Consider the following 25,941-nt stretch of genomic DNA (forward strand, 5'->3'; position numbering starts at 1 on the left):
CCGGCTCCGCACGACACTGCGTGCGCGCGCACGCGGGCGGACGGCGGCGCTGTTTACGGCGGTAGCGTCAGTGCGTGTTGCTCGCGCTTGTCCGCAGTTCACACGTGGCTGTGTCGGAGGCGCGTTGTAGCTTCTGCCGCTGCTACCTTTCCCACTACCAGGATGAAGCGACCGAGTGAGTGGGGTCGGGAAACGAGTATGGAGGGGCTTCTGTCTCTGTTGGCCGATGCACCACCAGGGCGCTCTTCTGCGGGAATGGGAGAGCCTGCGCGTAGGCCGTCGCGCTGGTCCCTGGTAGTAGAACCAAGAGTGGGAAGGCCCCACGTTAACCGTGGGCCTGTTCTGTTGTACGAAACGAAGACAAAAGTGGAGACTAGGCAAGGAAACTGAGTCTGAACCATGTTTCGGGCCCGGCGTTTTCCCTTCCATGACCACGTTCAGTCTGGCCCTGGTGAGGTCCGGGAGCCGCCTCTGAAACCCACTGTTTGCTCCTAACTTGTAATTCATGGTGTTTGACCAGAAGTGGCTGCTGTTTGGGGTCTCATGTGCTCCTGTGCGCAACCCGTCTAGATGAGAAGAGTGGGAGCAAGGAAGCTGGGCTCTGCTCCGGACCTGTTGAGTCTACTTCTCTGGGATTTTAGAGTGGTGTATGTTTATTATCCGCCACATATGATACTTAAATTAAGTTTGAGAGTTAATTAACTACTTAATAGGAAAAGGGATAGGATTCTAGAGCACAGTCACTAAAAACGAAACAAATTGATCATTTGTGTCTAATCCTTTTGTGACCGGTTTCTTTGTAGAGTTAAAGAAAGCAAGTAAACGCATGACCTGCCATAAGCGGTATAAAATCCAAAAAAAGGTAAGTCCAGTGCTTAGGAGAACTGTATTAAATATAATCCTAACGTGATTTCTGCTCCACCTCTCCTCCACTAGGAGGTCTGGATTAATAGGATTTCACCTCATGAAACTGAAGTTAAATAGACTGTCCATGGGTACAAGTTCTTAGGCATCAGGAATATGGCTGTGGGAAAGTGCAGTAATTTGGTGATAAGAAAGTCTGTTAACCCTTGCAGAGAATCTTCTGGTGACATTTTTTTTTTGCTACAGCTTTTCTAGGTTATTTTACAGGCATAACTAACTTTAGCCAGATTGGCTAGTAAATTTCATAAACTAATAAAAATTTTTATTATGATAGGTTCGAGAGCACCATCGAAAATTGAGGAAGGAGGCCAAAAAACAGGGTCGCAAAAAGCCTAGAAAAGACCCAGGAGTTCCAAACAGTGCTCCCTTTAAAGAGGCTCTTCTTCGGGAAGCTGAGCTAAGGAAACAGCGAGTAAGATATGTTAGCTGAAACTTTGAACAAGTGATGTGTGGGTATGTGTATTTTTTGAAAGTAAAGTAATACCAAGTTGCTTTGGCTCATCCTTTTCTCTTATGACTTGGATACAGCTTGAAGAACTAAAACAGCAGCAGAAACTCGATAGGCAGAAAGAACAGGAAAAGAAAAGGAAACTTGAAACTAACCCTGGTGTTAAGGCATCTAACTTGGAACCTGTGAACGAGGTATGATCAAGTGTCTTTGTGAATGAGAGTTCTATTGTAGAAGCAAAAGTACAGACTTAGGGCAGGGGCTGTTGTACCTCCTGGGCAGAAAAAGACCATTCTCACTCTGTTTTACCTATAGAAATAACAATTGCAGTGCTCCTAATTATCCATGGAAAGTGGAGAAAGACGTTACAACTGAACTGCTAATTTTGTGTTTTTCCTTTGTTTTTTTATCTTGTAGGAATTTGGGCAGCGTAAAGCTAAGAACAAAGCCAAGGCAGGCAAACAGAATCCAAAGAAGTTGTATTGTCAGGAACTTAAAAAGGTATTTTAGTCTAGGCTAGTGTGTAAAAATGATAATGAGGTTGGAAAAGACTAGAGTCATTCTTTTTTCCTGTTACCAACCCTGAAAAGGTGGAAGTGGAATTCACTTGAGCTAGAAAAATTTTTCAGAAAGTTGGCTTATCCTATTTGTTTATTGTGGCTTATTCTATTTAGAGCCTTTTCTGTTTAGCTAAAGGAAATATTCTTGTGTTTTAAATTTTTTGCACAGGAACAGTTTCCTATGAGCATGATTTACAAAAGTGGTACTTTGTGTTAAAGTAACATGATGATATAGCACATTTTAAAATAGAGTAAAACATGGGGTGCTTAGGTGACTCATTCAGTTAAGCATCCATGGTTGTTTCAGCTCAGGTCATGATCTCGTGGTTTGTGCGATCGAGTCCCACATCCATGCTGTTAGCATGGAGCCTGCTTAGGATTTTTCTCTCTCCCTCTCTCTCTGCCCCTCCCCCAACATGTGGGCACTTGCACTCTCAAAAATAAAACTTAATAGAGAAAAATACATTATAGCAAGCAGTGTGGAAAAAGTCTCTAAAATACTCTTGTTGGAAGTATTGTGTGACCTCCTAAGTGAAGGAGGTCAAGGGAGTGTCTTGGCATAGCTGCTCCCCAGAACTCCCATCCCCAATGCCCGTTTTCCTAAGCTCACTCCCCTCTGTGAATAGAACATGACTGCTGCTCAGCAGTCTTGGCAGGGCCACAGGGGCCTATCAAACTACATAATTCACTATGGGAGGGTAGTATGTTCAAGACAGTGGGGTATTTCCACTTTGATGAGAGACCAGAGGCTGCCAAGCAAACTTGTGTTTCACTTTCCTATGAGAAATATGTGAACATCCTTCATGCCAAAGTGAAGACAAAAGATCCAACTTTGAGTTGCAAAGTGGAAAACGCCAGTATACTTGTATGGAGGGTGTTGCCAGAGTAAGGGATGCTCCTCTGATAGTTTCTGCCTTGACAGGTGATTGAAGCCTCAGATGTTGTGCTGGAGGTGTTGGATGCCAGAGATCCTCTTGGTTGCAGGTGTCCCCAGGTAGAAGAGGCCATTGTCCAGGGTGGACAGAAAAAGCTGGTACTTGTATTAAATAAATCAGGTGAGCAAAAGGGATGTTTTATGTTCCATATGCACTAGTGAGGTATGAGGAAAACATGTGAGCAGTCTGATTTTTACTGAAGACTGTTAAGATCCAACTCTGATCTCAGTAAAGCCAGTGCATATGGTCTTGTTGCCAAAGACAGTGCTGGGCAATGGGGTGGAGGTATTTTCTATAACAGATCAGTTGGTTTCAACTTTCTTTTTGACATTCATTAGTTAGCACTTTGTTTTATTCAAGAGTGTAAGCTTCTGTACATAGCTTACTGTGCAGTATATTTCACATAGGAAGAGATGGCAGTATGACAGTATTTATGTGAAGTGCAGGTACGTACGGGTTTGAGCATCAGGGCCAGGAAAACCCAGAACAGAAACTTGGGAAGCAGAAAGTAATATTGGGATCCACAGTTACTGCTGGGGCCAGTAAACATGGCTGATATGTGAGAGTAAATTTTGGAAACATAGCCCTAGAGTTGTAGGGTAATGATCTACAGGTTGACTTAATTCTGAAAGGGTGAGTAGTAGAGGAGAATTGAAGAAATACAGAGGTATAGATACCAAAATCTGTTGAGATAAGGGCAACATAGTGGGGAGCTTACCCTCTCCCCATCTTCCACTTAAATCTTTTTGAAAAAACTGAAGAGACAAACCAGAGTAAAATCCAGTTTATCAGATAGTGCATGTTCCTATCAACAAAATTACCAAATTGGAGTATGTGTCTTATTCCTAATTCCTATTAGATTTGGTACCAAAGGAGAATTTGGAGAACTGGCTAAATTATTTGAAGAAGGAATTACCAACAGTGGTATTCAGAGCCTCAACAAATCTGAAGGACAAGGGCAAGATAATCAAGGTACTCTTCACTGTTAGTGGTGGGAAGTATGGTTCTTTCAGATTTCGGATGGCTGAAATATGATGAGTGTACAAAATCTTGATTAAAAAATGAGAACTCATAAGATCCAACTCTGATTTCATCCAGAGATAATCTGAAAGATAATAGTGTGATTTTAATAGCTGGGTTCTGGAACCAGATTGCTTGGGTTTTATCTGGTGAGTTATCAGAAGAAACTTAACTTGGAATTTTATTTAGCATTTGAAGTTAAAGAAGAGAGCTCCATTCAAAAATGAAGTCTGTGTTGGGAAAGAAGGCCTTTGGAAGCTTCTTAGAAGTTTTCAGGAGACTTACGGCAAAGCCATTCGGGTTGGAGTAATTGGTGAGTTTCAGTTCAACACATCTTACGTATTATCTCTTAAGTGCCAAGAATTTTTCCATGTTAACTGTGTGGGGTTGGTGCTTAATAAAGGGCTTGTTCAAACATTAGCTTCTTGCCCATTTCAGATACACACAAAGAAACGTTAATTGCTGCCTATTTCAGTCTTTTGCCAGATGTGCACTGTAGGAAGTTGGCTTCTGAAAGCTCCCTAGTTGATTTGAATTAATCCTCCTACCCTTGATTTCTTGTGCAAGAAATGAAGATGCTAAGATTCGTCTTAGTGTTGAAATGAAGACACTCAGATCCAACTCTGATCTTGCTCTAAACATCAGGCAAACCTAAAATAAGGCAGTGGAAATTTGGTAATTACCAATTACATGATGCCTTTTGTTCTGTGGATTTCCCATTTGTAGGTTTCCCAAATGTGGGGAAAAGCAGCATCATCAACAGCTTGAAACAAGAACGGATATGTAATGTTGGTGTATCCATGGGGCTGACAAGGTAAAAGTGAGTTCTTACATAATTGTAATATTTTATCATAGATGAGTCAATATTTTGTTTTCAATAGCTTAAGGAAGACCATTCTTTCTTTAGAGGTGTCAGTGAAAGGAACAGGGTTAGGTTAGTGCTAGGTTTAGGGAAGAATGAATTCGAGTGGAATAGCTCACATCTAGTTTGAAAGACAAGCAAATAGATTGAGGGGAGGGGAAATCTTTATGGCAGAGGAAACAGCATGCATTTAGGTCAACATATAGGCTATAACGTAGTGTTTCTTTTTAGAAGTAGATGGAGCACCGTTAGGGTTTCAGATAAAACACGAAGCAAATGATGATAAACTGGATCTGACAGACTGTGTGCTGAGTTTGTTCAATCCAACCCTGAGCTTCGTGTTGTCTCTCATCCTTCAGGTAAACCAGTGCTCCCATCAGTTACCATCCCTCTTGTTCTAGGTGCATGCAGGTTGTCACCTTGGACAAACAGATCACAGTCATAGACAGTCCAAGCTGCATCGTGTCTCCGCTTAACTCTGCCAGCACACTTGCTCTGAGGAGTCCAGCGAGTATTGAAATGGTGAAACCAGTAGAGGCCGCTAGCGCCATCTTGTCCCAGGCTGATGCTCGACAGGTATAAGAACCTCTTCCCTTGAGCTCCATTTTCTCTTTCATCATAAGCATTTAAGTGGGAGATTTTTCAAGGCTTTTTACACTGTATCAGATGAATGACATTTTCAGTTTTCCTTTTTTTTTTTTTTTTAAGGTAGTACTGAAATTTACTGTCCCAGACTTTAAGAATCCTCTGGAATTTTTTACATTGCTTGCTCAGAGAAGAGGACTGCACCAAAAAGGTGGAAGCCCAAATGTAGAAGGTGCAGCCAAACTGATGTGGTCTGAGTGGACAGGGTAAGACTCCTTTCTCTTGGCATTTTGAGGACCACATGGAATGAAGACCACTGGTTTTTGACAAATCTTGTTTTTAATACTAGTGCCTCCTTAGGTTACTATTGCCATCCCCCTACATCCTGGACTCCTTCTCCACATTTTAATGAGGGCATCATGACAGACATGAAACAGGGCTTTAATCTGGAAGAATTGGAAAAGAACAATGCACACAGCATACACAGTAAGCAAGGCTTGTGTTTGCTCTCTTCATTGGCTGACAGGGCAGTAAAAGGTCTCTGTTTACATGGGCTATGTTCCTTCCCTAGGCATCAGGGGCCCTCGTTCAGCCAGGAGCATCCTTTTCCAGTCTTCAGGTCTAACAAATGGAATAATAGAAGAAAAGGACATTCCTGAAGAACTGCCAAGACAGAAAGAGAAACAGCCGGAGGAGGGGGAGGACCACAACGACCTTGACAGTGACCAGGAAAGTGTTGATAAAGAAGCTGATGTAAGTATGTTGCACACAAGTTGCTTAAGCTTGAGTGCATTTTTTATCATTAATAATGTTTAACAAATGGGAAAGGGATGAAAGTAGAAATTAAACAGTTCATGATAGACTACAAAAAAAAAACCAAGAAAAAAACCTAAGATTTAGTATTTAAGGTTTGCAATCATTAGTCTTAATTTTGTGTGTCTTGTTACAAGTACCTTCAGAGTCTTTCCAGATGTGCAGTTAGATTGAGCAGACAAGGGTTACTAATCTTGCACTGTTTCTTTGTCCCACAGGAAGAGAGCTTAGCCATGGTCCCGGCAGAAGAGACGTGGGCACTGCCTGAGGAGTCTCAAGCAGGTGGGTTGGGGGAGGGATTTACCAATAACAAAGCGGCATGGTATGGAATTTTAACCTTAACTTTTCTTTTCTCCAATATAGATGAGTCAGCACAATCTTACATCTCAGATAAAATGACTGAAGAGGAAGATGATGCTTATGACTTCAGTACAGACTATGTGTAACAACCTTGTCTTTTTAGAAGGTGTTTGTTGGGTTTTGTGGGGGTTTTTTTTGTTTGTTTTTTTTTTTACATTTTGAGCAGACTGCTGAGCTGTTCTATTGTGTGTGATGTATAGTTTGTTGCTGTATGCCATGAGCTGTGTAAATTTTGTAAATATATATCATAGTACACTCATTCTTTAAAAATGAGGCAATTCTAAAGTGTCTGAATTCTATAGCAGCACCGCTTTCTTAACAACTGGGTAGAAGTATACTTAATCACCTGGAAGCAAACCATCAGACACCTATTGAAAAATGTAGGTTTCACTTTATTAACAGATCAGACCACAGGTTAATATTACAAAATTAAAACCAAGCAGTAGTGTTGAACTAGCCGTACCATCCCTGTCAGTCCTTCAGTATGGCAGTAAGCAAACATTTGGTAAGGCAGATGGAGACATTTATAGCCTATCTGGGAAGCTGACTGCTAAACAGGGTAGTTCATCCTCTTTACCCAGCTGAAATGTCCCTCTTTCCATGGGTTGCTGCAGATAGGCATTGAAGCCTTGCAACTGTTAATTCCCACACATACTGTCTTCCAGGATTTCCTGAGAAATGCTTATAGCATAAATTATGTTTTATTTTGTATTTGAGATCTCCATATGTCTTCGGATTAGGCTGAATTTGCCTGTGGGGTCTGGAATATACCATTTTTCCCAGACATCAGAATAGGAAGCAGTTCTTCCCCATGGCTTAAAGTGACCATTCCAATGAAGTAACTTGGCAGCCTTTACAAACTGGGGTGAATATCGTTTTCCAGCACTGGAACCTTACATTGAGAAAAAAAGAGCCAAATGATTGTACCTAGTACTAGTCAGAAATAAGAATGCTACATCAAACTCCAGAAAACTTAAAGGGAACTGGATATATCCCATCCCTGAGGAAAGACACTTAAATTCTTTATTAGTTAGGCCTTTGGTTAATTTTTTCAACTTACCGAGGTGGCGGACATTCCACATGGGGTCAATTGTAGAGTGCTGTTGATAAAATACGATCAACAGAGGTGGTGTTGTGGTGCTGCCAGCCAGTGTTCTGCTGTACAGTCCCTCTCTTGGGGGGACAAATGACAAATGTAAACTGTTAGTGGAGAATCCTTAAAAATTCCTCTTCAACAAGACCACCCAGGTTGAAATAAGCATCTTTACAGCATGGTCAGCTATATATACTTACTCTACATTGAGTTTCATCCATTTTTCCAGCTGGTTGGTTATATTCTGTCTTTTCCATTCTGTCAAGTTTGCAACAAAAACTCCAGGATTAAATGAGCAGGTGCTGGCTTTCATGGAAAGTTTACGAATTCTTTCTTTTTTATAGTCAAGATAGCCAATGTAATTATACTAAAACACAAATGGGATATATAGTAGGTTTATTGCTTCAAACAGAATAGATGTAACTGATAGCCAGTTAAAAAAAAAACCTGCTTATTAAACTACTCAGATTATTAGCAAAGGGGCTCTGTAAAGCAATGAAAAGTGACATTTGGGGGATGCCTGGGTGGCTTGGTCAGTTAAGCATCCAACTCTTGATCTTGGTTCAGGTCATACGGAGCCTGCTTGGGATGCTCTCTCTCTCTCTCCCTGCCCTTCCTGCACACATGTGCCCATGCTCTCTCTTCCCCCTCTCCAATAAACATTTTTAACAAAACAGTGACATTTTGGATTCCAAATTAACAATAGGAACCTAGAATAAACATACTAAGCCAGATGTTCAAGGAGAATCAGGTTGTTAAAATCATGAACCAATCCACAGAAAAGCGGCCTTGAATTTGGGGATGAACTGGGGAATGGAAAATGTAGCAAAAGTAAAGGGCCCCTTGATTTTGCTGCCTCTCCCCATTACCCTGCAGTATAGAGAGTGGCGTGTCTATGTAAGATCTTGAATAAGTACTTTACCTGGTTCCCTGCTCCACGGATGACAACTTTGGTAGAGGCTGAGTCACAATCTTCTGAAAATGCAGCTGCATGCCCTGGCTTCAGTGGTGTATTGTAAAGGGTAAGAATATCCCCTGAAACAGACAAGGTGTAAGATTTAGATTTACTTTTTTTTTTCTTTTAAGATTTACACTTTGAGTTGCCTCAAGATGCCCATTCCTCCCACTTAGGATGACCTTTTATAAGATACCATAAATAAAACAATTGCTACCACCCACACTCTGGATAGAGAACAGCACTAATGGTGACAGTCTTTGGTACCTTGCACAATTACATCATCATCCATATATATGGCCTTCTTTGCACTGGGAACCAGAATCGGCAAGTAGAACCTTGCAAAGGTTAACTGGGAAAGGAAAAAGAAAGAGCCATTGGCACAGGGTTCATCAGTGACTATGCCTTTGTTAGAAACTCCCAGAGTGCTCTCAGTACCCATGCAGGAGAAGACAGCTAAAGGTCTCTCAGAACTGCCCAACCTTGATCCCCAGGGAACCATACCCAGTTACCCAAGTATTCCAGTCACTTCCTAACACAGTGGACTCCTGAAGAACTTGGGGTTTAGGGGCAATGGCCCCCTGCACAAAAATCCACATACAACTTCTGACTCTCCCAAAACTTAATAGCCTACTGTTGACCTTACCTATAACAGTCCATACATCTGGTATACATACTATAATGCTGTATTAGAATAACGTAAGCTAGGGAAAAATGTTAAAATCGTAAGAACATTTATAGTACTGTATCGAAAAAAAATCTGCGTATAGGTGGACCCATGCAGTTCAAACCTGTGTTCGAGTCCACCAAACTCCAAGTACAAACAAGGATGTATGGAACTCACTGGTTTTATGGATTCCCCCTGGTCAGGATCCTCCTTGACTTTCCCTTCCAAAAGTTTAGTGTCAAAATCCACAATTTTGTACCTGATGCTTTTCAAGGTACTGCTGCTGAGCCAGGACCTGATGAAAATAAAGCACCAAATTTGTTTTAAATAACCATGTCCTTGGGGCGCCTGGGTGGCTCAGTCGGTTAAGCATCCAACTTTGGCTCAGGTCATGATCTTGCGGTTGATGGGTTCAAGCACCACATTGGGCTCCGTGCTCACAGCTCGGAGCCTGGTGCCTGCTTTGGATTCTGCGTGTGTGTCTCTCTCTCTGCCCCTCCCCTACTTGCACCCTCTCAAAAATAGATAAACATTAAAGAAAAATTTTTATTTTTTTTTTTTTTAAATTTTTTTTTTCAACGTTTATTTATTTTTGGGACAGAGAGAGACAGAGCATGAACGGGGGAGGGGCAGAGAGAGAAGGAGACACAGAATCGGAAACAGGCTCCAGGCTCTGAGCCATCAGCCCAGAGCCCGACGCGGGGCTCGAACTCACAGACTACGAGATCGTGACCTGGCTGAAGTCGGACGCTTAACCGACTGCGCCACCCAGGCGCCCCAAAGAAAAATTTTTAAATAACCATGTCCCCAGGAACTCCTGGGTGGCTCAGTCAGTTAAGTGTCCAACTTCAGCTCAGGTCACAATCTCACGTCATGGTTCGTTAGGTGTGCTAAGAGCTCAGAGCTTGGAGCCCACTTCAGATTCTGTGTCTCCCTCACTTTCTGCCCCTCCCGCACATGTGTGCACGTGTGCTCTTTCAAAAATAAACAAAAAAATTTTTTAAATAAGTAACTATGTCCCCAAACTACAGCCTACTCTGTCTTCCAATCAGGGCATAATGTAGTTTAGGAGAAACCCTGGGGACCATATAGATGTCTTCACCTCTTCTACGAGCCTTGGTTTCCTCATCTAAGTGAAGGTATGCCCATCAAACTCCCTGCCTGAACCAAGATTCTGTGGTGATGGAGAGTGCTCCCACCAGGCTCACATTCAGGGTCAGTGCTGGAGAGAAACCAGTTGAGAACATCCCATCATCACACGGACCAATCACCTCTTGTTTCTCCAAATACGTGGTGAAGAAAATAAGTCAAAATATGATGGCAGTGAAAGCTAATTGTTGACAAAACTGGTAGCCTGTTCTTTTAGACTCCTTAATTCACTGTAATGACTTAAGTAATTCCTCCACCAGTGTCTAAGGTACTATCTCTAAGAAAGTCTGTGTTCTGTAAATGACTGCACATTTTTCCTGTAGTCTCCGTTAGTGCGGTATTTCTACATTATTTTAGATGGTTTTGGAGTTTTTATTTACTTTTTTAAAGTTTATTTTTGAGACCGAGAGAGACAGAGCATGAGCAAGGGAGGGGCAGAGAGAGAGAGGGAGACCCAAAATCTAAAGCAGGCTCCAGGCTCTGAGCTGTTAGCACAGAGCCAGAGGCAGGGCTTGAACCCACGAGCCACGAGATTGTGACCTGAGCCAAAGTCAGACGCTCAACAAACTGAGCCACCCAAGCGCCCCTTGGAGTCCTTAAAATATAGGAAAAATAACAACTTTCACAAACTAAACAGGAACCATGGAGAAAGTCACAAGGACAGAAATGTTTTAGAACAGTGACAACTGTTAGCCTATTAAATAAGATGTTTCTTTGAATATCATAAATCTGAATTCAGAGCATTTTCAAGATCTGGATGACTTTATCAGATTAGGATTCTTTGATTAATCACAATTACAGTAAGGAACGTTTACTGACTATTATGTTCTTAATGTTTTTTTATATATTCTCATTTTGAACACAGTAATCCTCTAAGTTGGACATTTTCACCCCATACTTAGAGATGAGGAAATGGGCTCCCAGGGGTTAAGTAATTCTCCCCAATCACTGGGCCAGGATTCGGATTCTCGTCTATATATATGCTCACTTCACCACACCACCTTGCCATCGTTCCCCTGAACCATCCCACTCTAGAACTAACTACTCAGGGTGTGTCCATGAGATAAGGAACTTGTAACAGAATGTAAATCAACATATTGCTTCCTTCACTGAGAAATTATTACTAAAAAAACCCTTGATTTAATAATGTGTGTATGACTAAATTAATTTACATCTTGGTACAAATTCCTTATATTCTTTCTCCTACCACAGGGATGTGTTTATGATACAATCACATGGAAAAACCTCTCATGTGCAGTTTTTATGTGGTATGATCTCAACTGTATAGAAGAAGTATACACATATGGAAAAAAACATTCCTGGATTGGCAGCTGGCCTGTTCTAGAGCATCCTCTAGAAGCAGAATCATCAGGCAAGCAGAGCTCACCGGAGATGGTCTGCTGTACCATTGAGCGTAACAATGTAAAACATCACATTGGAGCGAGTGTTGTGCTGAATGCTGTTTATGGCTGCAATGGCCCCCCCGAGCCTATCTTCAGATGCAGCGATGACCACAGGAATCTCCTCTTGTCTCCCGTCTACAGCTTGTCGGGGAACATTTGGGACAAAGTCTATGGGCTGAAACCCCACAATTCCTGAATCTGCAAAGAACACACACAAGGAAAGTATTGTGATACAAAACCTCATAAGCTCTTGATCTAGAGCCCAAGACATGATAAGAGGTAAGGTGAGGATTATACTTACTTCATTCTCCCCCCATTACAACATGAGGCATATAGCCCAGAAACTCTGTGTTTTCCTATGTGTGACAAGGCTTTTGGAAAAGTAGAAACATTAAAAAAAATATTGGTGGACTGAATTCTGATACATTACTGGTGGGAATACAATAGAATCTTTCCAGAATGTCTTTTTAGCAATTTGTATCAAGAACCTTAAACAGGTACATGATCTCTGACCCAGTAATTCCCCTTGCCTCTCTTAAGTACAAATCTGAGAGGTAATCCAAAGTCACAAGTGTGTTTATAATTGTGAAAACCTAGAAACCGACTAAACCATTTTTTGTCAAACCATGAACTATGTCCCATAAATAGGCATGAAATCAATTTAGTGGGTCACAATCAGAATTTGAGTAGAAAAGCAATTCCTGAATTGGAACAGAGCACCAAATCAGAAAAGTATCAGACCACACACCACACACAGCAATTCTAAGTACTGTTTTGTAAACATTCCTTTTTGCCCTTTACAATATATATTCATTCATTTACATTCATTGGACACTGAGCATCTAATATGTGCTAGGCATTGGGGTCATAGCCATAAGTAAAACACAAATCTCTACCACCACGAAGGGTAGATGGACAATAAGCAAATACACATGTATATTTGGGTGCTATCTATAACATGTTTCTTACTGTGGGGATGCCATCAAAAAAAGGCTGAGTCACATTGTTCCAAGACTATTTTTCTTGTGAAAAACAAACTATGTGGCATTAAAATTATATATGAAGAATATCTACCATCACGGTGACTTGCTTCAGATATAATCACATGGAAAAACAGGTCATTGCAGTTTATATATTACATAATCTCATGACAGAAAAAATACATACACAGAAAAAAAAAGGCAGGAAGGTACTAAGCCAAAATTTTAGTAATAGCTGTATCTAGGCAATGAAATAATTTTCAATGAAAATTTATTGAGCACCTCCTGTGTACTAGCCATCATCCAACTACATAGGAGATAAAGCAGTGAACAAAGTATTCTCGTGGAGCCTGAATGCTGTTTTCCTTTTTCTAAATGTTCCCACCAAGAGCATACATTATGCATACATTATACATATCATACTTACTTGCTTAATGTATGTTGTATGTACATATGTAAATACATACTGTTATTTCAGAGCACTCTGTGAAGGTCAGGCAAAAACTATTCATCTTTTCTTGTTCTGGTCAACTAGGGTGGGTAGCAACCGCAAAATGATTTTTGACAAACATCCTGAAACCTCCCAATATTGCAGTAGAGCAATGGAATTATGCAATAAAGTGATTTTTTACATCAGTTAATAAGGCTTTCTGGTTTTGTGTTACTACTATGGTCCCAGTACTACTGTTCCACACGTTAAAGGAAAGAACAGATGAAGGAAAGGAGCCCAATGACACCAGTAAACAGGGCAGGCATCAAGTAGAAGCTTCACATACCTGTCCCCACCTTCTGAAGCCCTCCCCTGCTGCAAGGAGCAGACAGTTCCCCTAAGGCCTCTGCTTTGGTGAAAAGGGGTCTGCGGTAAGATCAAACCCTTAGCAAATCTCCACAACAGGGAGGTGGGGGTGGGGCTATAAGAACACAAGGAGCACCACTACCTTTTCCTAGCAGCTTTTGTAAGGACAAGAAGAAAACTTTATCTTCCTTTAGCCTAGTGTTATAACTTTTAGGATGTGGGACACAGGGAACCCTGGGTCCTCAACAAATGCCAAAACATTAGTAAGGGTTCCCATACCTGAAACCTCATTCCTTAGCAAACTGCTCAGGCCGAGAAAGTTATGGTGCAAAACCAGTAGGAAGAGAACAACAACCAGGACCAGGACGATGATGTTTACTGAAACAAAGAGGAAAAGCCTGCATTACATCTCTTTACCTTTTGAGCAGCTATAAAAACAAGAAAATTTGTAGAAAGAGCATACCTTTACGGAATGACATCTTTCTCTTCTGTCTTATATAAATATTAGTTTTTAACCCTACAAAACAAAAACAAGCCCCCAAAGTCAGCAGGTACATGAGAATGGCCATCGAAATCCCTCAGCATTTTATTTAGGTAGAAACAAGAAATGCATACAAGTATTTTCTGCCAGAAGCTCATTCTGAATTAATAGTCTCCAAGAACCCAATTTGGGATCTGAATTTTATATAGTTGTCATGATAATAAAATACTTGCAAATAACCTGGGAGAAATAGATAGCCTTGTATGTTAAATGTCACCAGATGAAAAGCAAAATAAATTCTACCAAGAGGACTACTTGAGGTCTAACCACTATGGAAATGTTCTCCAGGTGAAATTTCTAGTTAAATTAGACATGGACTCTGTTGTCTATAGCCTGAGGTCGGCCTCACTGGCACAAAACGTCCCTGTTCTGAGTTGTATCCCATTCAGCTTTAACTGGAATTAAAGAGAAAAAATTTTCCAACTTCATTTAAAACAAAATTTCATTTAAAGAGAAATTCATTTAAAGAAACATAATTACGGGGCGCCTGGGTGGCGCAGTCGGTTAAGCGTCCGACTTCAGCCAGGTCGCGATCTCGCGGTCCGTGAGTTCGAGCCCCGCGTCGGGCTCTGGGCTGATGGCTCGGAGCCTGGAGCCTGTTTCCGATTCTGTGTCTCCCTCTCTCTCTGCCCCTCCCCCGTTCATGCTCTGTCTCTCTCTGTCCCAAAAATGAATAAACGTTGAAAAAAAAAAAAAAAGAAAAAAAAGAAACATAATTACAAAAATGCACAAAACCCAATTTTGCCGTCAAAATTTGAGACTGCTGTTCTCAAAAATTAAAAATCCCCTAAAAGAAAAATGAGCTTCTTTCCAGGGTTTCATTTCTGTTGGTTAACTACTCATCTCTTCCTAAAGTGGTGTCCAATACTGTCACTCTGCCTGTGGCTTGTGCTCCTCAGCTCATCTGATGCCTTCACTTAAAAAAAGATTAAAAGCCTGGCTGGCTCTGTCAGAAGAGCATGGGATTGTGAGTTCAAGCCCTGCAATGAGTGTAAAGATTACTTAAAAAATAAATAAAAAAGAAAACTGTAAAATAATAATAATGATCATTCAATGAAAATGAGATTGTGTGTGGAACAAAATTAAATGATGAGATTTCTACAACAATCTCTGGGTAACGTTTCCTTATAAAAACAGGTTTATGCAACCAGGGTATTATAATCCTACCTTTGAGACATTTACCATTTTCTACTTCATCTTCCCCCTTGGAAGCATCTAACATTTACATAAGGCTACTAACTTCACAACGCACCCTGAATTATAGCATATTTCTACATCAAAGTAGTGGTGCCTGGGTGGCTCAATTGGTTAAGCATCTGACTTCAGCTCAGGTCATGATCTTACAGCTCATGGGGGTTCAAGCCCCATGTCGGGCTCTGTGCTGACAGCTCAGAGCCTGGATCCTGCTTTGGATTCTGTGTCTCCCTCTCTCTCTGCCCCTCCTCCACTTGCACTCTGTCTCTCAAAAATGAATAAACATTAAAAAAAATTTTTTTTAATACAAAAAATTTAAATAATTAAATAAAAGTAAGTTTGAATTAATTTCATCTTAAGTGTGTGCCTATCAGGCACTTGATTTCTCAAGACCTTTGAAAAAAAGAGGAAAAAAAAGAAATCTATTGAAGGGTTGTTTTAAGAACTGAGAATCACAGATTAGACTACAAACTGGGGAGAAAATAATTCAGACTCCCAAAGAACAATCTAAAATACATACACACACACTCTCTCCCTCTCTCCCATTTCTTTCTAGAGCAGTATATATAAAGTACATTATACCAGTGAACTTCTCTAAAGAATGCACGTCATTATATACACTGTGTGCTTTTCACATGGTGGGCTGAGCCTTACCTACAGAAACTGGCTGACCAGGAGCCCCGCAGACAAAACTCTAACATCTGCCTGCTTGGAGCCAATTTCCACCACAAATGAAGAGAACTATCTCACTCGAATAAATCTCATTTAACTTAATGATACAAGGGACAGTGTTTTAGCTCAACAACGTCCAGTAAGTTACTTACAGAGAGTATGTCGATTGAGAGGTAATTAGCTAGACACAAGAAAATCACAATCCTGACAGGTACTTGATGTACTTAAATAAACTACCATGGCAGAAACCATTTGCTTCTAAAACTTCCACAGTTATCTCTCTGCAAAATGCCAATTATTATGCAGTATGTCTGATCCATATTTTCTTTCCTATTGCTACTCCTTGTAATGAAACTCACTGATGTGGTTAGAAAGAATTCTCAAAACCTCATGTAGACCCTGGATGTGTAATAGTGGCTATGTTTTTGTAACAGTACACAGCTAAGAACAATTTGATCAGCAATATTCAATTTTTCACTAGGGAAGTTAATATTTTGTTTAGAAATTATAAAACCTTCACATTCCCAAATCACTCACAAAACACACACACACAACCAGGACAGGCGTATCCAAAAAATATGGCTGAAGAAATCTTAGGGAGAAAGAATACCATTTTTTTTTGACTTGCTAGTTACCAGCATTAGCACCCATTCTCGGCAGATGTACCCACCTTTTCTGCTCTCCTTCTTGTTAATATGTAGTCCCAAGAAAGGTCATTCCACTTACGCTCTGTAAGCTAATCTCTACTTGTTTCCTTGGCGCAACATCAGCAAACTCACTCTCTGCTGGATCACACCCATCAGCATATTATCATGCTCTTGTATCTTTCCAGTTAATTAATTAAAAAAAAAAAAAGACACCACTCCCCTCACCCAGTTGATCCACGGACCCATTTTTCTGCTCCCCTCACTCTAAATGCTTGAAAAAATTTTACCTCTAGCTCTACTTCCTCATCCTCTTCTTTTAGCCTCCTCCAGGCCAGACTTTTGTCCCTACTGTTCCATTCAAACTCATCTTGTTGAGGTCACCAAAGCCCAAGGTCATTTTTTAAAATGTTTGTTTATTTTGAGAGAGAGAAAGAGAGAGAGGGAGGGGCAGAAAGAGAGAGAAAATCCCAAGCAAACTCCACATCCAGCGAGGAGCCCAATACGGAACTCAATCTCACAACTGTATCTCAGGCCAAGGTCATCTTTCTATCCTGTTATCCATCTCCTCAGAGGCCATCAGGAAAGTTCACCACATCCCCTCCTCAATTATGAAATCCTCTCATTTATTATTTTTTTAATGTTTATTTTTGAGAGATAGAGCATGAGCAGGGGAGGGGCAGAGAGGGAGGGAGACACAGAATCTGAAGCAGGGTACAGGCTCTGAGCTGTCAGCACAGAGCCAGATGCGGGGCTCGAACTCAGGAATGGTGAGATCATGACCAGAGCCCAAGTCGCACACTTAACCAACTGAGCTACCCAGGTGCCCTTCATTTCTTTGTTTCTTTATATCTGTCTTCTGGGCCTAGAATGTGAGCCCTAATGAGAACAGAGACCCCAATGAAACAAAGTGTTTACTGATGTATCCTCACCATCAAAAACCTCCACTGGTAGTGGGCAGGTGATATTTGTTGAATGATCTTGTAAATAGGAGCATTGGTGGTTCTCAGCTCAGAAAGGGAACACAATCTTTGATAATGGTCATGAAAACACATTTCAACATAAGGAACGACATGGATTCCAGCAGAGATCTCTCTCAAATGGAACCTCACAAGCAATTTCCTTTTTTTATATCTTCATAGCTCAAATACCGTAATGCCTTTATAGCAACTGACACGTTGTAAAGTGCATTTAAAAAGGAGTAAAACAGGGGTGCCTGGTTGGCTCAGTTGCAGGAGCAAGCGACTCTTGACACCAGGCTGTCAGTCTGAGCCCCATTTTGGGTGTAGAGATTTCCTAAATAAATAAAATTTTTAAAAAGGAAGGGGGAGGGTGTAACAGAGGGATATGTCAATTTCTACATACAACAGAAAGTCTATTAAGTCTCTGCCAGGCTGAAAAGTGGAAAAGCACTAAAGATATACATCCACTTTCTTCTACCTCTTCATCTGGCTAACTCCTACTTGGCTTTCAGGACTCGAGGGAGCCTCTCCTCCCCTCCCCCCTGCCCCCTTCAAGATGCAGCTGCCCTGAGCTCCCACATCTCCTGGCCCTCCCTATCCAAGAATAAAGCTGGCTGTCATTTATTTCTAGGGTTACACCATTGTCTCCCTTGACACACTCTGGGCTCTAGGAAGGTAAGGACCTGAGGTTGGTCACAGCCGTATCCTAGGCCCACTGCGAGGCAGAGAAAAAGGTACGGCGAAATGTGCTGAATGTATGAATGTGGGCGGCAGCCTGCCCGGGGAAAGCTGAGCATCCCACTGTCTGTGACCCTGACACGCAACACAGCATAGAGGCCAGAGAGCCACCTAGGATTCACAGGCCCAGGTTTCCCAGGGAGGTTTCTCTCCCAAGCTTGGGCACCCCATCTCGCTCAGGGGGTAACAAGGGAGGGCCTAAGTTTTTGAGATAAGACACCAGCTTTGAAAGAGAGGCAAAGCGAACCCTTGGCCCCTATAGGGAGGGGCCGGTGCAGCCGGCGAGCGTGTTGGACCGCCAACCTGGGAGACTCTCCGAATGGAGGCCATCTCTCCATTTCGGTGCAAGGGACGGGGGGGGGGGGGGGGGGAATCCCCTCTTTGAGAGGATGCCCTTTCTATTGGGCGATGTGGCCTGGGGTACTGCCCTCTAAGTTCTAGGGGTCAATACGGCCCCCTTACGCTTAAGGGTGCTAAGGGCGGTGTGACGCTCCGTAGGACCTCCCCACCCCCCAGGCCCAGAGACCCCCGGTTAGGGCCGGGGTAAGCAGCTCATCTCGGACGCTCCCCGCGGCCGCCCTTACCTGCAGCCAGAGGAGGAGGAGCCACCGTCCGGGCCCCGGCCCGCCCCGCCAGCTCAGCGCCCGCGCGGCAGGCCCGGGGGCCCAGTCCGCCGCCGGGCCGCCCACCTCCCCTGCACTCCGGACCAAGCCCGCCCGCCTGCTAGCTCCGCGGCCGCGGCGCAGCCCCGACACCTGAAACCCGCCCGCCGCTCCGACCGCGGAATCGTGGCGCCGAACAGGCGCGCCGGGCAGCCCCACCGCCCGGGTCCTCGCAGAGAAAAGCCGGTCGCCATGGAGACGGCGCGCGCTGGCGGCCGTTAGGCCGCGGGGGCGCTGAGGAGGACAGTTTGGAGGGCCGGGGCCGCGGCTCCCGCCATTACACTACTGACGGCTAACCCCTCCCGGACGCGCGATGCCTCTGCTCGACCGCCACCGTCGCCACCTCAGCCCTCGCGGGCAGTGCGCCGAGCTACAGCCGGCTCCGAAAGCGCAGGTCGCCTAGCGATGGTGCAGGGCGGAGCCTCGGGCCGTTCGGGTCTGTGGGAGACATCCGCTTCCGGGGCCGCGGCCCTCTTATTGCCCGGCTCTGCGGGCCCGCGGTCCTGCACTTGGAACCCGACCCCGGCGCCTACGATCCCTGAGTCGCACCTGCCTTCGCTCTGTCGCCAGCTTTCTCAGCTAGTCATGCTGGAGCATCTGAGCTCGCTGCCCACGCAAATGGTGAGGGCTAGACCCCAAGACCCACCCCCACCCCCACCCCGCACGCTTCTCTGGAGCTGGCAGCTCCGGCGGCCCTTGTCTCTTCCCTGAATTGTGCTTCCCGGGTCCCCATCTCTCTTCGCCCGCGAGGAGCCCCCTGCCCCTGCGCCGTTAGGATGCTTCAGGTCTCCGGAAAACCTAGAATTTCATTTCTTGTCCGGTCCTTGGGGAGGCCCCTGATGCCGAGGTTGCCCGGTGCCAAAGCTGTGAGGCCAGGGCAGGAACCACCTCTTCGGTGGTGGAACCAATTCCTGCTTTGCTCTCCTTCGCTTCTAGGATTACAAGGGGCAGAAGCTAGCTGAACAGATGTTTCAGGGAATTATTCTTTTTTCTGCAGTAAGTATTGTTTTTGCATAGTATTCTTTTTCTTCTCCCCCTCCCCCAACCCCCCCCCCCCAACCAGCTTGATTGTATTTAATGTACTTCGTTTGTCTCCAGATAGTTGGATTTATCTACGGGTACGTGGCTGAACAGTTCGGGTGGACTGTGTACATAGTTATGGCCGGATTTGCTTTTTCGTGTTTGGTAAGAAGATTGTGGGTATTTGGATGTTAGTGGCAAGTTAAGTTTTCTAAATTGGGTTGGTTTGGTTGGAGCTGGTAGTGGGAACCAGCACCAGCTTTTCAAAACCTCCCTCTTTTTGCCATCAGTGTTTCACCTTGCTATCTATCGTTGGAAAAGTAGAATACCAAATAAGTGGCAGATAAAGTAAGCTGCATAAAAGGATACAGATCATTTCTTAACAGCAGCTGCTCCAAGCAGTAATCTTAAGGTCAAAACTAGCAGGAATTTCTTAGGGTCTTCACAATGCGCTCTCCTCACTTTTTAGCTCCTAAAGCCTTATGTGTAAATGGTGAGGCTTGTTTGCAATTCTTAAATATCTTATCTGGGTGGATGAGTTTTCACTGGAATGTCAGTTTTGCTGTTGTTTTTTTACCTCTAGAAGCATAGAGGACTTATTTGGGAATATTACACGTAATGCTCTTTTAAACTTTTGATGTTTAATATTGACGGATTTCCTCTGTTCTGGCTCAGTTGACACTTCCTCCATGGCCCATTTATCGCCGGCATCCCCTCAAGTGGTTACCTGTTCAAGATTCAGGCTCCGAAGACAAGAAACCAGGGGAAAGAAAAGTTAAGAGGCATGCTAAAAATAATTAGGGTTTTCATGATTCAGCTTTACTGTTGCACCTGCTTTCGTTTTGTATGAGATGAGCTAAATTGTTTTCGTATCCAAAACATGAGTTGAAACCCATCGCTGCTCCTCCAGCACAGCTGTGTATACATTTTGTTGTCTTTATATTTCATTTCTAACTCCGTTGGCTTTTGACTTATAATTATTTTAGACCTTCTCTTCATAATCTTTATCTGAAATGAGAGCAGAAAACACAAGTATGCAAAGTTTCTTTCAGGTCTACAAAAATAATGAATAAATGCCTCATAAAAGTACAATTTGACTGTCAGAGTTTTATAATTCATTATGAGTGGTTAAATCGTTTTAAGGTTTTCAGTTAAAACTCAACACTAGTCTATGTCTAAAGAGTCTTTTGTCCATTGTTGTGCAAGTGAACCTACCAGTAAATGCCAGAGTTAGAAGTTTGTGGTTCTGAAAACATGACTGAGCACCATTTCTATTTTCTGTAGCTGTAAGTTCCTAATACATGTCTTTCTTGACAACAGTAAGTGCCTATGAAAAAATTTAGTGTAAATTTGTGGGATGGTCATAGTTTGGTACCACTAAAATAAGGGTGTTGTTAAGCAGAAAAATTTCAATCCATCCTTTACTTGAGGTGGAGCAAAGTGGAAACCTATAAAAACTAAATTCTTTTTAAATTTAACAGAGGACTGAACAGAAAAATATTCTAAAGGTTTTGTGTACAGAATGGAAGTGGGAGAGTTATTGTAGGTAATATTCTATTTCTCAGTACCAGGATACAGGACTTGATAAAATACATGTTTAAAAAATGAGAACAATGACCTTAATAAACAAAAGTCAGGAAAGCTTAAAGAAAAAAAAAAAAAAAGAGAGAAAATTAAGATCACATAAATAAGACTAAGCATATAAATAAGAGTAATTAATGTGATTTAAAAGTTAGGAGCTCCCAAATAGTGTTAAAAATCAAGTTACCTTGGGGTGCCTGGGTGAACGACTCTTGGTTTCAGCTCAGCTCATGATCTCACAGTTCATGGGTTTGAGCCCCAAGTTGGGCTGGCTCCGTGCTGACAGCATGGAGCCTGCTTGGGATTCTCTGCCCCTCCCGCATGCATAGGCTCTCTCCATCTCAAAATAAATAAACTTAAAAAAAATGAAGTTACCTCCTATTTTCCAGATGACACCCAAAGGTTGAAAACAGGGAAAAGGATATCTTAGGTGGATGCAAGCAGAAAGGAGAGGTAATTAGAAAGTCATACTTAACAACATCAGAAATGCGGCAAGGGGAGACATCTGGAGCTGCCAAAATGTGCTGTTCTGAATCATTAGACATTAAATAAGACATGAAATGTATAAAGAAAGAATTTTACATACGTAAGAGTTTGGCAACGCTACCACTGGGTAGGAGACCAATACTACCTTTCAGATTTTGGTCGATAAGTGGGCATATATTGAAAGGGAAGACTTTTGCACTTGTTCTCTATACTTGGAACATTTCCCCTCAGATACACAGGACTTGTTCTTCACTTTCATTCAAGTCTCTACTCGGATGGGACTATAAAGAAACATCTCCTACTGCCCTGTCAAAATAAAGTGGTATGCCCCATCCTCTATGCACTGATATATCTCACATTACATATTTTTCATTGTTGCCACCCCCCCTCCACAGAATGTAAGCTCCATGGGAGGGAACAGGGATCTTGTTTGCTCACTGCTGTTTGCCCAGTACTTCTAAGAGTTGGGGAGACATTGTAGGTGCTCAGTAAATAGTTAATGAATGATTCAGAGGTGCATTGCCATTAGTCACCTGGTCTACTTAAGTTTAATTAAAACTAAAATTAAAAATGGAGTCCTTCAAACTAGCTACATTTCAAGAGCTCAAAAGCCATATATGACCAGTGGCTCCCTTGTCACAGAATACAGATACAGAACATTTCCATCATCACAAAACTACTGATCAGGACTTCTACAGGTTTGAATAATAGAGAAAGGCAAGTGATTGTGTTTGTGCATAACAATCTTTACTAAATGCCCATTGGACTGTTTCCTCTACTGGCTCATCTACTGAGCCACAAGGAAGAATAATCCCAAGAAGTAAAAGTTAACGCAGGTCATATTCAGTAACCACACTGCAATGACTCCCGCCCCCCCAGACAGAGACGTGAGTGAGCACCAGCAGGGAAGGGGCAGCAGGAGAGGGAAGGAGAGAATCGTAAGCAGGCTCCACGCTCCGTGCAGAGCCCGATGTGGGGTTCGGTCTCACTACTGACTGAGATCATGAGTCGGACACTTAACCGACTGAGACACCCAGGTGCCCCGAATTTTTTTGGCTTTCTAAATACATGTATCCCCTACTTTCCAAAAGCTCGTTTCACGCCACTTCACTTTGCTGAAAGTCTTACGTTACTACAGCAATGGCTTTTTTCATAAAAGCAAAAATCCTCTTCAGATTTCTTTCAGCAAAAACAGGTACTACTGTAGGTCTTAAGTGTGAAGAACTTTCAGAGAGTGGGAGATACTCTGTTTTTCACCATTTCAGCTTACCAAAGTTTTCATAGGACTGCTTTTTGGGGGTAATGAGAAAATATGTATATGGAAATTAAGGAATATTTCTTAAGGAGAAAACAACAATTACTGGCTATTTACAAACTGCCAAAAGTATATCAAAGTCTGAAATATGGTCAAAGGTATAATGAGAAGAAAATTCATACTGTTAAAGGTGTTTTATATTTAAGAAAGATAAAAAATGATTAAGCACTCAAAAACCATAGAGTAACCAAAAGATACTGGGATGAAAACCAAAATGAATGTTTAGACAAAACTATACAGAATGGGAATAATAACATATGGGGGAGAATTTTTTAATTCTAAGAAAATATGTACATTATACAAATTAGAAAACTTAACTAAAACTGATGTCTCTCCAGAAAGATGTATTCATAAAACATGCAAGAAACAGTGAATAGTTCAGAAAGACCCACCCACAGTTTGCCAAGGATTTGCCTCAGACTGGGACTGGGATGAGATGGTTTTACTGTTGAGTTCTAACAAACCCTTCAAAGTGAAAATAAGAGATCTCAGAAACCAGGCTATGAGCACCTTAAGGACAGGGAGTAAGTGTTTTCCTCACCACCATATCCCCAGCTTCTGCCAGAGCACCTGACACAGAGTAAAAACTAAAAATCTGTTAAGTGGCTAGAAAGGGAACATTTCATTAGAGTATTTTATGTGTGTGTAATTTTCAAAGAAGGTAAGATAACACTTTATATTATAAAAAGTGAAAACGTTTCCGGAACAGCATTCATTTTTAAAGTCCCTTGAATACAAAAGTGAAAATTTACTAATTAAGATTTTTATTTTATAAAAACAACTTATTTCCCACATGGGAATTACTCCTCATTAAACAACTAATAAAATATGTGATATACAGTCATACATTTACAACATGGGAAGACAACCAATAATTTGACAGACAAAAAGACAAACTTCAGGAGGTAAGTATGTCCAACATAACTAAAAGGAGCTGGACTTCACTTACAAATTGCTTAACTGGAAAAGGAATTCGTGTTTTAGAAATGTTTTCACTGATGAAAAGTTACTCTAAAAAAAGCCAGCAGAAACATGGATTTACAAAGCCAAATTATTTCTTAGTTTCAATTCTTGCATATCCTAAATGAGGTTCATATTAAATGAAAATAAAAGGTTTATTAAACATCCATCAATATATAAAAAAGGAACTGCTCAATTACTAGGTACTACATATTCTTTATATCTACTCCCAGAATCATGAATTGATTTTCTTAAAAAAATAATTTTTCAACTACTACCTAAGGTTATTAACAATGACAACTCGCATCACTAGACATATTATGTCACTTATTTATCCTATTACTTTTATCACTATAGTGCAATATAAAACTTCCAATCCAATATTTTATGGCCCTTACGTATCAAACTAGTACCTTAGAAAAATAAAATTCTAAATATAAAGTTGGTGGTTTAAGGCTCAGTAAACAGTAACCAAACAAAAGTCTTATAACAGATTTTCCTCATCAAGAGTAAGATTAGCCACAGATTTTTTTCCTTTGTTTTGTGACATTGCTTCATTTTACTCTGTTCCATCCCATTTTTTCCCCAGCTAAAAAAAAAGATATAAGGATGTTGAATGGCCTCCAGCCATTATTATGGGTTTGTTTCTGTTTAAGCCAAAAACCTTTGAAAATAGGTCTTTAGTTCTGGCAGATTAGAATAAATTATCAAAAATTCACATTTTCTTCAAAAAATTTCAGCTGGCGAGCTTTCACACTGTAAGTTGTGTATTTTTCACCCATGTGCTCCTGCAAACGTACCTAGTGGAGAAACAAAAAGAAAATCAGTATGTAGTAGAAAAAATATTTTTTGCAATTTTAGAAGAAAGGCTTTTCAAGAAAAAAGAGAAGGGCTTTTCTTTAAAAAAAAATTTTTTTTTAATGTTTATTTTTTTTTTCAACGTTTATTTATTTTTGGGACAGAGACAGAGCATGAACGGGGGAGGGGCAGAGAGAGAGGGAGACACAGAATCGGAAACAGGCTCCAGGCTCTGAGCCATCAGCCCAGAGCCTGACGCGGGGCTCGAACTCCCGGACCGCGAGATCGTGACCTGGCTGAAGTCGGACGCTTAACCGACTGCGCCACCCAGGCGCCCCTTTAATGTTTATTTTTGAGAGAGCGTGAGTGGTGGAAGGGGAGAGAGAGGGAGACACAGAATCAGAAGCTGGCTCCAGGCTCCAAGCTGTCAGCACAGAGCCCAACACGGGCCTTGAACTCACAAACTGAGATCGTGACCTGAGCTGAAGTCAGCGGCCCAACCGACCAAGCCACCCAGGTGTCCCAAGAAGGACTTTTCTAAGCATGATACCAGAGGTGGAAACCACATGGGAAAATGCTATCATTTAAAAAACATTTGAAACTTCAAGATGTCAAAAAATTGTCATGAGATGTTAAAGAACAAACAATACACTGGGGAAAATTTGCAAATACATGCCAAAGAATTAATACCATTAATATAATAAAGAGCCCTTGGGGGTGCCTAGGTGGCTCAGTCCGTTAAGCATCTGACTCTTGGTTTCACCTTAGCTCATGATCTCATAGTTTGTGGGATTGAGCCCTGTGTTGAGCTCTGCATT

The 25,941-nt window shown here is 42.0% G+C and overlaps 4 protein-coding genes and 3 non-coding genes across 11 annotated transcripts in view; 5 read left to right on the top strand and 2 right to left on the bottom strand.

Moving 5' to 3' along the window:
• Positions 1–37: 37 nt before the first annotated feature.
• GNL3 (G protein nucleolar 3) lies at positions 38–7,959 on the top strand. The gene is made up of 15 exons (XM_030306993.2): positions 38–175; positions 804–862; positions 1,199–1,336; positions 1,453–1,566; positions 1,790–1,873; positions 2,855–2,987; positions 3,727–3,839; positions 4,077–4,200; positions 4,614–4,701; positions 5,151–5,325; positions 5,458–5,600; positions 5,684–5,820; positions 5,906–6,087; positions 6,366–6,429; positions 6,511–7,959. The coding sequence occupies exons 1-15, from the start codon at positions 163–165 to the stop codon at positions 6,591–6,593; spliced, it is 1,650 nt and encodes a 549-aa protein (XP_030162853.1). The 5' UTR covers positions 38–162; the 3' UTR covers positions 6,594–7,959.
• LOC115509520 lies at positions 3,027–3,103 on the top strand. The gene has a single exon (XR_003967407.1). It is a non-coding gene; the product is annotated as a small nucleolar RNA SNORD19 (small nucleolar RNA).
• LOC115509531 lies at positions 3,886–3,967 on the top strand. The gene has a single exon (XR_003967416.1). It is a non-coding gene; the product is annotated as a small nucleolar RNA SNORD19B (small nucleolar RNA).
• LOC115509521 lies at positions 5,014–5,092 on the top strand. The gene has a single exon (XR_003967408.1). It is a non-coding gene; the product is annotated as a small nucleolar RNA SNORD69 (small nucleolar RNA).
• GLT8D1 (glycosyltransferase 8 domain containing 1) lies at positions 5,815–18,823 on the bottom strand. 4 transcript variants are annotated; one of them, XM_030306996.2, is made up of 10 exons: positions 17,534–18,823; positions 14,014–14,067; positions 13,830–13,928; positions 11,759–11,972; positions 9,400–9,517; positions 8,823–8,907; positions 8,523–8,635; positions 7,801–7,967; positions 7,568–7,680; positions 6,879–7,399 (listed from the first exon to the last, which is right to left on the bottom strand). In XM_030306996.2, the coding sequence occupies exons 2-10, from the start codon at positions 14,027–14,029 to the stop codon at positions 7,209–7,211; spliced, it is 1,116 nt and encodes a 371-aa protein (XP_030162856.1). In that variant the 5' UTR covers positions 14,030–14,067; positions 17,534–18,823; the 3' UTR covers positions 6,879–7,208. The 4 variants fall into 4 exon arrangements, with proteins under 4 accessions (XP_030162855.1, XP_030162856.1, XP_032448163.1 ...); XM_032592272.1 differs by lacking the exon at positions 17,534–18,823 and adding an exon at positions 16,628–17,261; XM_030306995.1 differs by lacking the exons at positions 6,879–7,399; positions 17,534–18,823 and adding an exon at positions 5,815–5,955 and having other exon boundaries at positions 14,014–14,545.
• A 363-nt stretch (positions 18,824–19,186) lies between these two features.
• On the top strand, positions 19,187–21,075 carry SPCS1 (signal peptidase complex subunit 1). Its single transcript, XM_030306997.1, has 4 exons — positions 19,187–19,584; positions 19,900–19,959; positions 20,062–20,148; positions 20,659–21,075. The coding sequence occupies exons 1-4, from the start codon at positions 19,369–19,371 to the stop codon at positions 20,782–20,784; spliced, it is 489 nt and encodes a 162-aa protein (XP_030162857.1). The 5' UTR covers positions 19,187–19,368; the 3' UTR covers positions 20,785–21,075.
• Positions 21,076–24,106: 3,031 nt separating this feature from the next.
• NEK4 (NIMA related kinase 4) overlaps positions 24,107–25,941 on the bottom strand; it is a 48,579-nt gene continuing 46,744 nt past the window's right edge. Inside the window, exon 15 of one of the 2 annotated variants that reach the window (XM_030306989.2) lies at positions 24,107–25,125. In XM_030306989.2, coding sequence (XP_030162849.1) covers positions 25,033–25,125 — 93 coding nt within the window. In that variant the 3' untranslated portion in view covers positions 24,107–25,032. The remainder of the gene's footprint in view (positions 25,126–25,941) is intronic. The other variant, XM_030306990.1, reaches the window with a different exon arrangement.

Source organism: Lynx canadensis, chromosome A2 (genome assembly GCF_007474595.2).
Source record: "Lynx canadensis isolate LIC74 chromosome A2, mLynCan4.pri.v2, whole genome shotgun sequence".
Classification (NCBI taxonomy): domain Eukaryota; kingdom Metazoa; phylum Chordata; class Mammalia; order Carnivora; family Felidae; genus Lynx; species Lynx canadensis.

Bases quoted from the DNA above. Each gene is read 5' to 3' on its own strand.
- GNL3 (XM_030306993.2), top strand. The intron at 1,567-1,789 runs GTATGATCAAGT...TTTATCTTGTAG, and splicing joins ACTTGGAACCTGTGAACGAG to GAATTTGGGCAGCGTAAAGC. The intron at 5,601-5,683 runs GTAAGACTCCTT...TTTTAATACTAG, and splicing joins ATGTGGTCTGAGTGGACAGG to TGCCTCCTTAGGTTACTATT.
- SPCS1 (XM_030306997.1), top strand. From the start codon at position 19,369: ATGGTGCAGGGCGGAGCCTCGGGCCGTTCGGGTCTGTGGGAGACATCC. The intron at 19,960-20,061 runs GTAAGTATTGTT...GTTTGTCTCCAG, and splicing joins GAATTATTCTTTTTTCTGCA to ATAGTTGGATTTATCTACGG. The intron at 20,149-20,658 runs GTAAGAAGATTG...GTTCTGGCTCAG, and splicing joins GATTTGCTTTTTCGTGTTTG to TTGACACTTCCTCCATGGCC.
- GLT8D1 (XM_030306994.1), bottom strand. From the start codon at position 14,119: ATGGCCATTCTCATGTACCTGCTGACTTTGGGGGCTTGTTTTTGTTTT. The intron at 13,929-14,013 runs GTATGCTCTTTC...TCTTTGTTTCAG, and splicing joins AAAGATGTCATTCCGTAAAG to TAAACATCATCGTCCTGGTC. The intron at 9,518-11,758 runs GTGAGCTCTGCT...TATTTTCATCAG, and splicing joins GGTACAGCAGACCATCTCCG to GTCCTGGCTCAGCAGCAGTA.